General features: G+C 41.3%; 1 protein-coding gene across 11 annotated transcripts in view; it reads left to right on the top strand.

The window, feature by feature from the left end:
• The window catches only part of WRN (WRN RecQ like helicase), a 42,758-nt gene extending 29,402 nt beyond the window's left edge, over positions 1 to 13,356 (top strand). For 8 of the 11 annotated variants that reach the window (XM_040555421.1, XM_040555430.1, XM_040555423.1 and 5 more), the window contains 13 exons: positions 338 to 508; positions 589 to 683; positions 1,969 to 2,041; positions 2,209 to 2,282; positions 3,839 to 3,914; positions 4,198 to 4,310; positions 5,211 to 5,325; positions 6,521 to 6,646; positions 7,721 to 7,883; positions 8,950 to 9,164; positions 10,634 to 10,705; positions 11,320 to 11,454; positions 13,075 to 13,356. In XM_040555421.1, the coding sequence (XP_040411355.1) occupies positions 338 to 508; positions 589 to 683; positions 1,969 to 2,041; positions 2,209 to 2,282; positions 3,839 to 3,914; positions 4,198 to 4,310; positions 5,211 to 5,325; positions 6,521 to 6,646; positions 7,721 to 7,883; positions 8,950 to 9,164; positions 10,634 to 10,705; positions 11,320 to 11,454; positions 13,075 to 13,197 (1,551 nt within the window). In that variant the 3' untranslated portion in view covers positions 13,198 to 13,356. The remainder of the gene's footprint in view (positions 1 to 337; positions 509 to 588; positions 684 to 1,968; positions 2,042 to 2,208; positions 2,283 to 3,838; positions 3,915 to 4,197; positions 4,311 to 5,210; positions 5,326 to 6,520; positions 6,647 to 7,720; positions 7,884 to 8,949; positions 9,165 to 10,633; positions 10,706 to 11,319; positions 11,455 to 13,074) is intronic. The other 3 variants (XM_040555422.1, XM_040555424.1, XM_040555425.1) reach the window with 2 other exon arrangements.
• Positions 13,357 to 13,473: the final 117 nt, after the last annotated feature.

The raw sequence follows: 13,473 nt of genomic DNA, 5'->3' as shown, positions 1-13,473 counted from the left end.
TTATAACCTCAGTGTAGTTCTGTCTGAGGGCTTGCTTCAAAATGAAGTTACTGGTTGTGATCTTTTTCACAGCACAGAAATGGGTTAGGTTAGCAAAGGTGAGAACGCTCTTCAAACAACATGGACGAGGCAATAGGAGCTGTTGTAAATGTGGTTACTGGGGGGGGTGTTATATAAACTTGAATGAATGTTTTTGGCTTGTGACTTTACAGAAAATTTCTTCTGTGAAGATATGTTCTTGGAGACACCGTCATATCTCAGGATCTATCTCACTGGGTATGTTGGAAACTTTCTTTCACAAAGGCTGGAGAAGCCTGACCAATTCTCTCAATTTCAGAATTCCCAGCGTCTGCCAGAGAGGTACCGAAAGCATGCTCTTTACGGTAGTGGGAAGGACTTGACAGAGAGCTGGTGGAAGTCACTCTGCCAACAGTTGATAATGGAAGGATTCCTCAAAGAAGTCTCTGGGCGTAGCATGTTTACGACCACGTGTGGGCTTACTCAGAAGGTACTTCTTGGTGTGAGACTACCCATCGAAGACTTCTGAGTAATATATAGCTAAGCCATACGTTGTTTTTTTTCTTACAGGGAAGAAATTGGCTTTTGAAAGCTGGATCTACCTCAAATCCAAGTCTTCTGTTACAGTCCAATGAAGACTTAAACCTACAGAGACCTCCTAGAAGGTAATTATAGCATGCACGTCCTCTTGAGCACCTTACATTATTTTAATGTCAGATTGGTCTCTGAAGCCTGCTTCTCGAGGTGGCAGGTTTGACAGGAAATAGCTGCATTAGACTTTGCAGCCAAAGTTTTTCTCTTATGCAGTAACTTAATATTTTAAAGTCAGTAGATCAGGTGAAGATAAGAAACATTACAGGAAAATCTGCCAAGATTTACCTTCTTTTTAATGCTGATGAGTTATACCATGAGTCTAACTAGAGCAGCTAAGAGTTTTTTCTCTGTTTTGCACTTGACCTACATTTTCATAAAAGTTAGCTTTTCTGCTTCACATTCTCAGCCTAGGTACTACATGCCTGCGTTGTTACAAGAATTGCTTCAACATAAATGTGTAATGGTTTGTCTGACTTTGTGTATTTTCTGAAATTTTAACTTTCAAAAGTCTTGGTGAGTGTATCTGCAAAAGTGGTGTGTGTTTTCAGTGGTGGTCAGTCGATTTGCCATCGGAGTATATGGCTTCCTAAAAAAGGCATGTGAAGTTTTGCTTGGGATCTTCCACTCCACTGTTTGTGAAGTATAACTCATTTTGTTGGTCTTCTTAGATATGAACTTAGGCCAACTGTCTTTGAAGTGGAAGGTAAAGAACTGAAGGCAAGTGGAGGCTTTGCTGTGACAACAAATACTGTTAGAATGAAGCTCTTCAGTGTTGGCCTTTGGACATGTCTTCAGATGTCTAGATTGTAATAACCTGATTGATTTATTTTTTAGCTACACGTTGTCAAAGTGCCAGTTTTCTTTTGCCTTCTCTAATTTTCTATTGTGACTTTTTAGCTAGTCTACAGGTCTTTTAGAAGAATAAAAGCACTTGTTTGTTCATAAACAGTAAGAAGTGGCTAAAAGTATACGCTTAGTGCAAACCAGAAAGTTGATACTTGCATGTTTTCTCCAGAAATGGGATTTTAAAAATTGAATCTTTCTGTCAAGACAGCATTGTCACAGAGCTTTGATTTCTGTCATCGGAAATCCTTGTCTCTTCTGTAAGACAAGATTCTTGTTCCTCGTTAAAGTTTCAGTATTTTGCATGGGCTTTGAGGTCCTTGGTGTTTCCCTGGAAATTATGTTTCTAATAACTTTAATAATGATAAGGAAGTGTGATTTGTCAAAAATTTACCTGTACGAAGTTCCATTCAGTTTGCTTAGCAATATAATAACTTTTTTCAAATGGCAGCATACAAACAATTCAGTCTGATTTGAGTAAGATAGAATTATTATTTTTTTTTATTACAACAGTAGATCTTCACCTGTGGTGTCAATGCAGGGCTCCCTGAGCACAAAAGGAACAAAGCAGTCACCAGTCAAGCAGGTCAGTATGAGTACAACTCCTCTTGTGTTTTTACCCATCCTTGTTCGTATTAAAAACCTTGCAAGTGTGTCATGGCATCACAAATGTACATTTTGCTGCTTGCAGCAACTTCATTTGAAATACTGTTAAATTAGCAGTTGTTTGTCTTGTTCTTCTGTGTTTTATAGATATCTTTGTATGAAATGTTTTCATATGAGAAAACAGCTGGAATGCCTTCAAGAAGGAATACCATGCTTAACAGGTACACTATTCTAGACTAAAACAGAATTACGTAGTTCCGACTACGTAATAGAGGTGTTGTTGGTGATACAATCCTTAAAACCAGTACTCTGCTTTGAAGTGACCGTCAAAATGTTTTGACTGCAAGCAACTAGTATTTAAAAAAAAAAAAACTTTAAAAAATGTCATTGTTTCAAAACATTGAGCTACAACATTTAACAAGCTTTGCAGAATTTGACAAGATGTGTTAAGTTTAAGTACTTCTAGTGTGTCATAGGCAAAGCAAGTTTTATTAACTGTGAAATGTAAACTTTAACTGATTTTACTTCAAATCCAATAGCAAGAAAAATAGGAAAATGTTAATTAAAATGGAGTGATTGCAGCTTTACATTGGATACTTTTACTGTGGCCATTTATTTTTCAGTCAGTATTTTCTATGTGATGGTTGAAATTGTAATTGATTTTAAATTGTGTTTCAGACAAGCAACTGAGAATAATTGTTTTCAGTTAAATGTAATTAAGCTAAAAATGACAAGCTGTGACTCTATCTTAAAACTGGCAGAACAGAACATGTTCCCTGTGCAGTCATTGTAAGTGAGCATATAGGTTTAGGTTTCTGCCCTTTTATTCTCTTCTGAGATCAAGTTGAGGCTTCGTGAGGTTAAAAAAATAAAACAAGCTTTTGCAAAGGGCAGACAAAGTAATTTGTTCTCGAAGATTGTGTAGTGCTTCAGATCACACTGACCTTGCATTTTTGAGCAGTTCCCTTCTTTCAGACAAGCAGCCTGATGCTGGCGGAAGATGGGAGCACCAGATGTCATTTAAGCTGAGAAACTGCCACTGTAGCCACATGGAGAAAAGTTTTTCTAGGGACAGCTACAAACTAGAACAGGTTATTTTGCACTTTGCTTATCAAAGCAAGGAAAAGACACTCTTGTTCTAGTTTGTCTACTTGCAGATACTGCGCTGCAATGATGGCAGTCTAATTGGAGGTAATATTCCTTAAACACGAGTCTATGATAGCTGTGATGCTGCTCTCTACAAAGACGTAGCTAGTGGTAACAGTAGCTTATTTTGCTTACAGTATGGCAGCTGTGAGCTTTGTGAGCTTTTAAAGTTGTTATCTCTTTCTGGCAAAGATGAATATTACTGGCTATGAGTAGAAATGCAAGGTATTTCAAAGGGATGCTGTCAAAATAATGTCATAAATGGACAAGTGCCTGTAAGAATATGCTTTTGCTAATAATACAGAAATCCAGGTGCGGGTAGGGATATAGGTGGCTTGCTCACTGTTTGAGTTTTGTACAGCAGAAGGTTATTTTTGAGTTATTGGACTAGCCATGGAGGAATTCTGATAAATCTGGCCTTGGGATACTGCTAATTCTGCCCTAATTAGCTCAAGTCCATAATCAGTGCACCTGCTAGCTTGAGGTGCTGGGCCACAGTCTGACTGTGCTGTCAAAGGGCAGGCAAAAAAAAAAAAGTCAGACTGGTGCTCTCTTACAGCCTTGGGCAAAGTTAATGAATAAATTAATAGAATACGAGGGATGACTTTTTACTTCATTATCTTTCTTTTAGTTTCCCAGAGCACTCGCCTGTGAGATCTCCTTTGAAGTCCCGAGAACCTGTTTCATCTCCGGAAAAAGAACTAGAGGTAAGTCTTTGGAAGAGGGGATATCTGTGAATTGCAATCAGCCTGTAGAGCACAGTCCTGCTGTATTGAAGAAACTGGCTTGGGCAGCTCGTAATATTACAAAGATGTCTTGAAAAGGAGCCCTGAAAGAGAATTTTCAGTATGAAGATTGTTAATGGATTGTAGGCTTTTTGTGTATTAGTGGAAAGATGAGGGAAGCTTTAATTTTACCTCTCATATTTGAACTATTCCTACATGCCTGATCGCAAGCTTCTTTCTGAGAATTTGGTTCTCTTCTTCACAGACTGCTCTGTATGGCAAGCTGTTGACTGCTAGACAGACGGTAGCTAATGAGAAGGCAATTCCTCCAGCTGTCTTGGCAACCAACAAGATTCTGGTGGAGATGGCCCGAATAAGGTAAAGCCAGCATGCATGCCTGTTAGATAAACTCAAACAATTGCAAGCCAAGTCACAATTTCTCTTTCTGCTTTTGGGAGTTTGCCTCATTGGTAAAGGAGCAGCATTTTTCCTGAGGCCTTTGTCATAATACCCTTGTAAATCGCTTACTGGTGTAAGTTAAATAGCCATTAATGTTAAACTTGTCTCTTCATGCTAGTTCTTATTAAAAAAAAAAAAAAAAAAAAGCCGACTTTGCATATATCTCTAACTAAGCCTTCTGTCAGCTTGACAGTCATGGAGGGAAAGGTGCATGTTGTCTGATTCTTACTTGTCCAGCTTCTCTCCAGTGTGTTTTAATCATTCTCCTACGTTTATACCTGGTAAGGGTTACAAGAACATTCAGGTCAGGAGCTGTCCCTTACCTTGCACAGGTAGCTCTGTAGCACAAAAGAATAACCAAAATTCCGTGTTGCTCTTGACTACTGAAAGGAAAGGAAAGAAAAACACTTTCTTCATTGTAGGAGAGGGTATTGTGGGGCAGCTTGGTGTTTAGTGCATCTGAAGAGCCCTCCCCGGCTGCTAAACAGCATTAGATAAACTGTGTTTGGAATGCATATGTTCTTCCATACATCTCTAGGCTTATATATTTTTAGGAGGTAAAAGCAAATAAATAACGGATGTAGCTGACATCCTCTGATGTATTAAGCAGCAAAACTGAAATTTTTGCTGTGTTCAAGCTTCAAGATACAAAAGTGCAAACAGTGAACTGAACTAGTTCCAGAGATGATAGTGCAGTAAAAATATTTTCAAGTAGTGATTATTAGATCTGCAGCTCAAGCACATATCATTCAGACACTTGATGTTTCAAAGCATCAACATAAGATGGTTCCATGGCTTTTATTATTCATCCTGAACCAGGCCTACAACTGTTGAGAATGTGAAGAGGATTGAAGGTGTATCTGAAGCAAAATCAACCATGTTGGTCCCTCTCCTGGCTGAAATTAAGGACTTCTGCAAAGTGAATGGTTTGCAGGTATGATTTATTAAAGCGTCTCCTACCATGCAAGAGCACTAAAAGACATAATTCGGTTTGCAGCTGTTGGATTTCTCCTTCAGGGTTTGTCCTTGTCACAGCTTTCCCATCCAAGCAGGGCAGCCAAACTCTTAGCCTTGCTTACAAATAGGCCTTCTACATCTGAACGTGCTATGTGGTGACAACATGAGGACCTGGATGATAAGTGTTGTCATCTTGAAAGTCCAGGGCGTACTTGTAGAGACCACCCACCTAGCAGGGCCGAGTATCCAACCAGTGCCATATTACTGAGAGCTTGCAGCTAGTTTAGTGATTTTTGGGATGGAGTCCAAGGTTTAGGAAATGTTCCCTCACCTCACCTCACTATTGCTTCAGTAGACTCTGAGGGCAGGACTGAAGTTTGCTTCTGTAAGTTTCTCCTTAGGAGACTGACAGAGATAATAAGTCTTCTGGCTTTCCTGAACACTCTGCTCTCTTTTCGTAGTTGGTTTTACTTCTGTGTGAGATTTTCTGTAAAGTGGCTCCTCATCGCTCTTGCCCTTGCAATGGCAAGAGACTCCATTAGGGAGGGGCTGTGGAGCACAGGACTGGAGGAGCTGTGCAGCTGTTTAACTTTGGGGGGTTGAATTTTCCTGTAAATCTACAGGTATGGGGATTTAGATGCCTAGAAAACAGGTAGAGCAGTAATACTGCTTCTCTGTGATGCTTGAGATAACTCCTTAGTACATTAAACACCAACTCATCTTTTTCCTCAACAGCAAACTATTAGGTATGAGGACTGCAAGCATTTCTGTTTTTCATTAAATCTGTGATAAGCAAAAGTTTAAAATAAATGGAGGAACTTCCCATACAAAACAGCGGACAGAATACCATGGTTTGTTCTGATGGAATAGTTCTACATATATCGTAAGCACTAAGAAGTTTTGTGTTGATCTGGACGCTTCTTGGGGCTTTTTTGCAAGTCCCTTGACCAATCCTATGCTTTTTATTAAGATAGAGTGTATGGGTGTCCATCCTGATTCCCTCTCTGCTTTCTGCTTTCTTTTTGTGGAATGTGGAATTGGGGTCAAAACCAACCTGCTCAGAGATGAATAACTCTTTCTGTTATTTCCTCAGAATTTCTTCAGGTAATGGCAAGGTGATTCATTGGTTGTTACTGAGATATAATCCTTTTACTCCTCTTTATCTTACTCAGACGGACGCATTCCCTACATCTGGACCTGCAGATCAGAAAGAGGCATCTCACCGGAAGCATGCTAGAGCCCTTTCTCCCTCAGAGCATGTCACATATGTCTTGTTCCAAGACAAAAATCTCTCCGTGGTAAGTTTCTCCCTGTGGAGGTCTCTTCCTTTTTGAGAACTAATGGCGGGGATATTTTGTCTAGAGGTAGGGGTTTTGCAAGTGTTTTCTCTTAAATCCTCTGCTAGGTTTTAGTTCCACTTAGTTCTGTATCTTTGCCCTTAATACTGTGAGAAGACAAAAACTTCCTGATCAGGTAGCCTGCTGGAAAAAGGATAGTCACCAGCTTAAAGTGTGCCTCAGGACTAATTAACAAGAAGCAGTTGTATAATTCTTAATGGGTAACTTGATGCTCCTTATGATTGTATACATGATTGTATATGCAGCGTCTGTATTGTCTGGGGGAGAAATCAGTAGAAGCATGAAACCTATTTTAAGATAGATAAGTAACCAGTTTCAAAACTCTCCTGAAAAGTGCAAGTTTAGGTGGAGTAAACGTGAGATGTTTCTCTTCGATGCAAACCTCTTAAGAGAATTTATTTAACATATTTGAAAAACAAGAGGGAATTTGTTTTGGTGCTGTTAAACGTGTTCTGCTCTGATATTGTAAATCATATGGACTACTGGAAGGTCAAGCGCATCCTAGCTACTGAACAGGAGACGTGAAGCTTTGTCAGAGTACCACCTCACGAAGTTGGAGCTGGGTTGATGCTTAACTATGAGGCAAAAGCCTCCACTTCCTTTGTAGTAGAACTTTCTGGGATTCAGCTGCCACAGGGTGGAAAGAGGGTGGTAGTGAGTTGTGACACAGGAATGTGAGCTATAGAGCAGGCTGCAGTGAGCCTTCAAGGTGGCCGCACAGCACCTTTGCTGATTAGAGCCTCTCCTCATCTGAAGTATGAGGTAAGACATTGCACTCAAGCTAAGAAGTAGCAGCCTTGAGAGAAAAATGCTTTTCACAAGCTGGAAGAGAAATTAGGGAAGCAATAGAAGTGATAAAGTGCTTGTGGGGTGAGGGGTTGTTGCACAGCTATGTGACAGTATCCCCTGTTGCTTTTTGGACATGGGAGCTTGCCAGGCTTTGAGCTTTCAGTTGTATTTCAGAACGCTTCTGCCACCTTAATTCCTTCTGCCTTTGTTTCCCTGTTTCCCTAGAGGACTATAAGTGAGACCAGATCTCTTCCTCTTTCTGAGATTGGGACTCACCTGCTCCAGGCGATGAAAGCTGGCTATCCTGTCAACCTGGAGCGAGCAGGTTTGACTCCTGAAGTTAAACAGATCATTTCTGATGTTATCCGTAATCCTCCTATTGACTCAGGTGAGCGTTATAGCCCTCATCTGAAGCTTCTCATGGCAGTTGGCGTACTAATGAAGGGAATGCAAAATATCACAACTCTGGTACTCCTTTAAGTAGCATCTATCACTTTTTTGGAAGACCCATGACAAAGGAGAGCATGGCAATGACAGTTATTTTCCTTCCAAGGCTGTGTTTCAAAGTAGGGCAGTCAGGCCTCATTACATATCAAAATTCTACTACTCCACAGCATAGTGGAAGGATTTGTATTGCTCTGGAAAAGACCCAGGCACCACTCTTAAATGTGTACTTACTCAAGTGGAACTCAGGCAGGCTGAAAGAAATCAGCCTGGTGGTGTCTTCCCATGAGCAATGGCATCTGTGAACAATATGCTGAATAAGAGCAGTAGAATTTCCTTGGGGAAATGTCTCCAAGGTGATGCTTATTTATGAGGAGAAGGCTGAATAGTGCAGGAAATCACAGCGCTGTGAGCTGGTGCTGTTGGCTAGTTCAGAGGCTCAAGACAGCCATGTACTTGTGGCTCTGCTCACGGGGCACTTAAAGTTCAGCCTTGCCCTCAGAGCTTAACTTCTTAAGTTAGCTGAATTTTCTGACTTTCTAGCTTCGTGACTCCTGTCCTATTGTGGGCGATCGTATCCTTTCAGCAGCAGTTACAGGCCCAGCCAGACTCTCAGCTTGCTTTGTTAAACCTACTGCTCTGCAAGTTGTCCATTCCAGTATAACAGAAGATGGGAGGCTATTCAGCCTGAGTTAAAACAGCCTTCCTATTGAGAGAAAATGGTTGATAGGAGGTGCAGGTTAGAAGCAGGCTGATTATGACATTTTAGACTAAATTTGAGGGTGGTAAGTTTGTGCAAATGAGTGGGAGATTTATCCCATGATCTCACATTCTGGTTTCTTATGATACAAACCTATGGATTAAGTTTCACTTCTTCTAAGGCTTTCCATGCCTTAATCTGTTTGTGCTTTAATGAGGGAAAACTGATGCTTTACAACATAAAACTATGAATGAGAGAAAGGACAATTCATTTTTTTAAATAAATAAATTATATTTGTATTTTTTCCAAGACACCACCAAAATTCAAGCAATTAGGACACTTGTTCCTGCAAATATTGAACTGTATCTCATCCAGATGGCTATTGCATTATTGGAGAAAGAGAATGGAAATAAGGCTCAGCGTGGGTCAGGTGTTAAAAGGGTGTTGGTATGGTCGGATGGGCAGCAGGAAAAAAGAGGAACAGACCAAGCAAGCAAGGAAGATGCTTTGTGGAGTGAAAGAAAGGTTAGTAAAAGAAGCTACAAAACCAGTTTTGTTTTAAAAAAAAAAAAAAAAAAAAAATTTTTCCTTTGTAGGAGCAGGCCAAAAGCTGTTGTTTGTTGCTGTTTGCAGTAGTGCTTGGCATTTCCATCTTCCCAATTCACCTTTTCCTGAGCTCTGGATAAGTCTTGCTACCCTCTAAGACAGGACCGGAAAGTTCCTCCTGCAAAGTGTTGGCCTAGGAAGAGGGCTGTCCCTGTGCATCCCAGCTGTGGTCTGCTCAATGTCACTTCAGTTGATCTCTTCCAGTTGATCTCTTCCTATGTGGAACTCTTAGCTCACATCTGCTATAGTAGGTACTGGATGTGCAACCTGGGAAAGATTAGATACCCAGTGGTCCCTCTGCTGTAGACTGTCACAACTGCAGCTTAATAATGGCCTCAGAATAAGGATGAACACTTTCTGCTGTTGTTCAGCCCTTTAGAAAGTAGATACAAAAGGTTCCCTGTAGAAACAAAGGATTTCTCAGTAGCTGGGACAGTGGAAGAAAATTAAATTCATATTTGTGCCTGGTATGAGAGGCTTTGGTAATCTTGACCCTTTATAGACAGAGTCTACATTCTGCTCTCACCTTACTTCTGCGCATTGGTACCCGATGACCGATGTGATGTGGGAAAAGTGATCGTTTGTCTAGAAAGCTCAAAGATACCAGGGGAGCTGAAAGCTGAAAGCTGAAAAACACCTGCCAGAGTTGTTTGACAGCCCTTCATGGGTGCCTCTGTGTAGCTGTGATAACATGAAAAGTGTCGTGCCCTAGGTCTGAGTCTTTGGGAGGAGTTTTCTTTAGGAGAAGGAAATACGGAGCTCTCTACTGCAGTTTGAGGAAGGCTAGACAAGCCTTCCCAGCCCTAGGGTGGCCTCTCAGCATCTCCACAAGTCTCTGAAAGTCCAGCTCAGCACCTTGTACAAAAGGTTGCCCTCCACCGAGTGGCTCAAGGTGGGAACAGCAGAAATTCCTAACTGTAAATCGTCTTGCTGCCTGTACTAGGATTTCATGTCTGTTCCTTACAGGGTTTTGGGATGCCTTCTTTAACTTGGGCTCAAATAATTTTTGGAGCCTTGCCATTTTGCTGAATTGATTGCTTCTTGCCTCCCTGAGCACTATTTTGTTCCTAAAATATTAGTGTCTGAGCCTTTTTTTTTTTCCCTGAAATTGATCTGGCAGTCCAGTTGCATCAGCTGTAACTATACTTTTTTTTTCCTGTTGCTGTTGGAGCTAGTAACAGGAATGACATGCTATTAGAGATCAAATTAATATTCTACAAATGAGTAGACTGCAAATCTAAATGCTAATCAAAATAGACTTCATTCCCTTCTCTTACAGAAGATATCCTTGTTCAGACAATATCCTTGTTCCAATAACTCTGTAGCAAACAGCTTTTAAAACTGCTGATGGGTGTTGTTTTTTAACAATATTATTGCTGTTTTTACAGGGTAATTTGATCAATCCTGTGCTGAAGGAAGGAGCTGAAAAAACAAATCCACAAGTGGTGCCCTCAGCTTCGGTAAATAGATGTCCTTACTACAATAAAGCATGCGATAGACTTGCCATTAGTGATGCTCTAAGTGAGACTGAGAAGTGCACCTGATGCAAAAATCTAAGCTTTAGTTCTTTCAACCAGTGACGAACAGGTATTATATAGAAATCGGGAGTTAATACCTCTGTGCCTTCCGCCCCATTTTCATCTAACACCTTTGCTTGAAAAACATCTGAAAATACAGTACTTGAAATGGAGGCAAGTATTTCAAGTTCTTGGAGCCACTGGGACAGAGGAAGTATTCTTTTCTACTACAGATGTCCTGGTCAAACCACAACAACAGGGAAAAAAAGCAAAACAACTACAACAAAAAAGCAACCACCCAAGTAAAACTTCCAGTTCCTGTAATTGAAATTAATGCATTTCACTTGTTCAAATTTTATTTTGGTGAAATGGATAAATGGATAAGAAATAGTTAGGGATCTCATTCAACAGAGGTGTTGAACTCCTGTTTATAATTACGGGCTAACTTATTTCCCCCTTAAAAAAAAAAAAAAAAAAGACCCAGCCTTTCTATTGAATGTAGTTATTGCTTTAATGCATGCATGTAACAGCCTGCTTCATTCCTGTCATACGCAAAGGCGCAGAGCACAGATGACACCCAGCCAGGTGACAGGGGTGCAGCGGGCCACACGAAGCCCATTGCATTGGCCTCCTGGAACCAGCCAGCCCTCAATCCTGAGGAGGAGGAACTGTTTGCTGACTCTCAGCCAAAGGTGAGGCTGCCTGTAGCTTTGTGCCAGGAACAAAGTCCAGATTTGATGATTTTGCTGATTATCTTAAACCAAAATCCTGGCTTCTGTTTGGGTGCTTTCCTGTGCCTAAAACTCTGCAAACCTTTTCTGTTAATGTGTTTGATGCAGATGCCCCCTGTGTTGCCCTCGATGTGCCTGAATCTGGTGTGCCTATGCACTTCCACGGTAGCAGCCTGCTTTAGGAATTTTTTTCCCTAGAAGATCTTGCCAGCCCTCTAGTGGCAGGTGCTCCCAATACCTCAGGAGGACATCTGGCTCCCTTTCTTCTACTAGGTTGCATGAGATGGGTTTCTGGTCACATTGAGGTTTTCTGTGCTGATGTTCATATGAGCAAGCTGTATGAGCATACAGCTGGTGTTTCTCTAAAGGAAGGTCGCATGGCTCTGAGCAGCACCACTTGCTGTACAATTTGCCTCAATTTCTGGTTCGAGGCTGGGAAGTGGATGTGAACACACAACCTCATGCAGACAAATCCATTGTTCATGGTCTGGTCAGTTTGTCTCCATCCATGAACTAAGTTGTCAGGTAGTTAAAATTTGTAACAGCACAGCAGCTATCTTATCTGAACCACTAAACATATTAGAACATTATCTTTGTTTCCTGATCATGGCTTCAGAGAGTTTCAAGAACATCAATTCTGAGTAATTGCCTTTGTTCTCAACCAGGAATGGTGTAAGGGTGTGTGTACCCTTCATTCTTCACCTGAGCGTGTGCTGAGAGCCCTGGTGTTGTGCATGCACCTCTTGTTCTAGGCCCTGCAGCAGCCTGTCTTCTGGCTGTAGATCAGTCCTCCTGGTGCATTTCCCAAGGGCAGCTCAGCAGCAGTCTTGAGACAAACATCTCAACAGAGTTTGGTCCTTCCATTATTTAAAAACAGGTGGCTGAATGGTGAGCAGAAACACATTTATCTCTTGGCTGAGAGCTATTACTGGAATTCATGCTTTATGTTGCTGTGGCATCTTTCCCATCGCTGCAAGATGCCTCCTGCAGTCACAAAGTGCAGCATGTTCACACTGTCCTCCATGAGTTCTGCGGAGCTGATGACTTTCTTGTGGAGGGAGAGAAGAAGGAACATTGCACAGGTGGTGGCAGGCGCCCACAGTGCCACTGGTGGCTTTCAGCCCCTGTTTCTCAAGCAGTCATTAGGAGAGGTAGCCGATACTGCTGATCCATTACCAATTTGGGGTACCCAGGTTTGTCATCTTGGGTATGTGCTCTTTCACAGCTTCCACAGAACACCTGCAATTCCATTTGCCATTTTGACAGATTTTTGTTTAGAGGCAATTCCTGAGGATCAGGATAAAACTTGTAGAGCTGTGCCAGCATGCTTTGGTGCAGGCCCAGTGGTTTTCTTGGGCATGCCTAACGTTTCCCTGGCATCACTTGATTTATGACCAAGTTGATTATACGCTTGAAAAAGGTTCTGAACTTCAGGGATACAGACATAAGCCACCCTGGGGCAGTGTTAGATGGTTGATGTCTCCTGATTAGCATGGTTTGGGGTGCAGAACTGTAAGTTAGAATGAGATGTAAAAAATAAAAGCTTTTTTTCTATTTTTTAACACCTTTTCCTTCTTGCAGAGTTCACAACCCCCTTGTAAGAGGAAGGTGCCTGCATGGTTTGGAGCCTCGGCAGCCCCTGTTGTGCCTGTGCCCCAGACCAAGAAACCCAAAGCGGACACAAGAAAAGGAATCTTTAACTGAAGATTTATTTTTTCTAAGAAGTGTACGTGTACAAATGTTAGATGTATTATGACAAACTACTTTATACGGAGCAATACTTTATATGTAGCACTGATGCCTGATTTTGCTTGATCTATGCTTTTTTTTCACTGTGTGAAAGTCTTATTAAAAAAAAATCTTATTAAAAATAAAAGTGTGGGATACGTTGGGATACGAAGTAAAAAAAAAAAAAGGGGGGGGGAACGGGCCCGGTAATGGCCGCCAGCGCGCGCGCGTCACCCTAGCAACGGGCGGCCG

Source organism: Cygnus olor, chromosome 4 (assembly GCF_009769625.2).
Source record: "Cygnus olor isolate bCygOlo1 chromosome 4, bCygOlo1.pri.v2, whole genome shotgun sequence".
Lineage (NCBI taxonomy): Eukaryota > Metazoa > Chordata > Aves > Anseriformes > Anatidae > Cygnus > Cygnus olor.
This window is presented reverse-complemented; position numbering and strand designations above follow the sequence as displayed.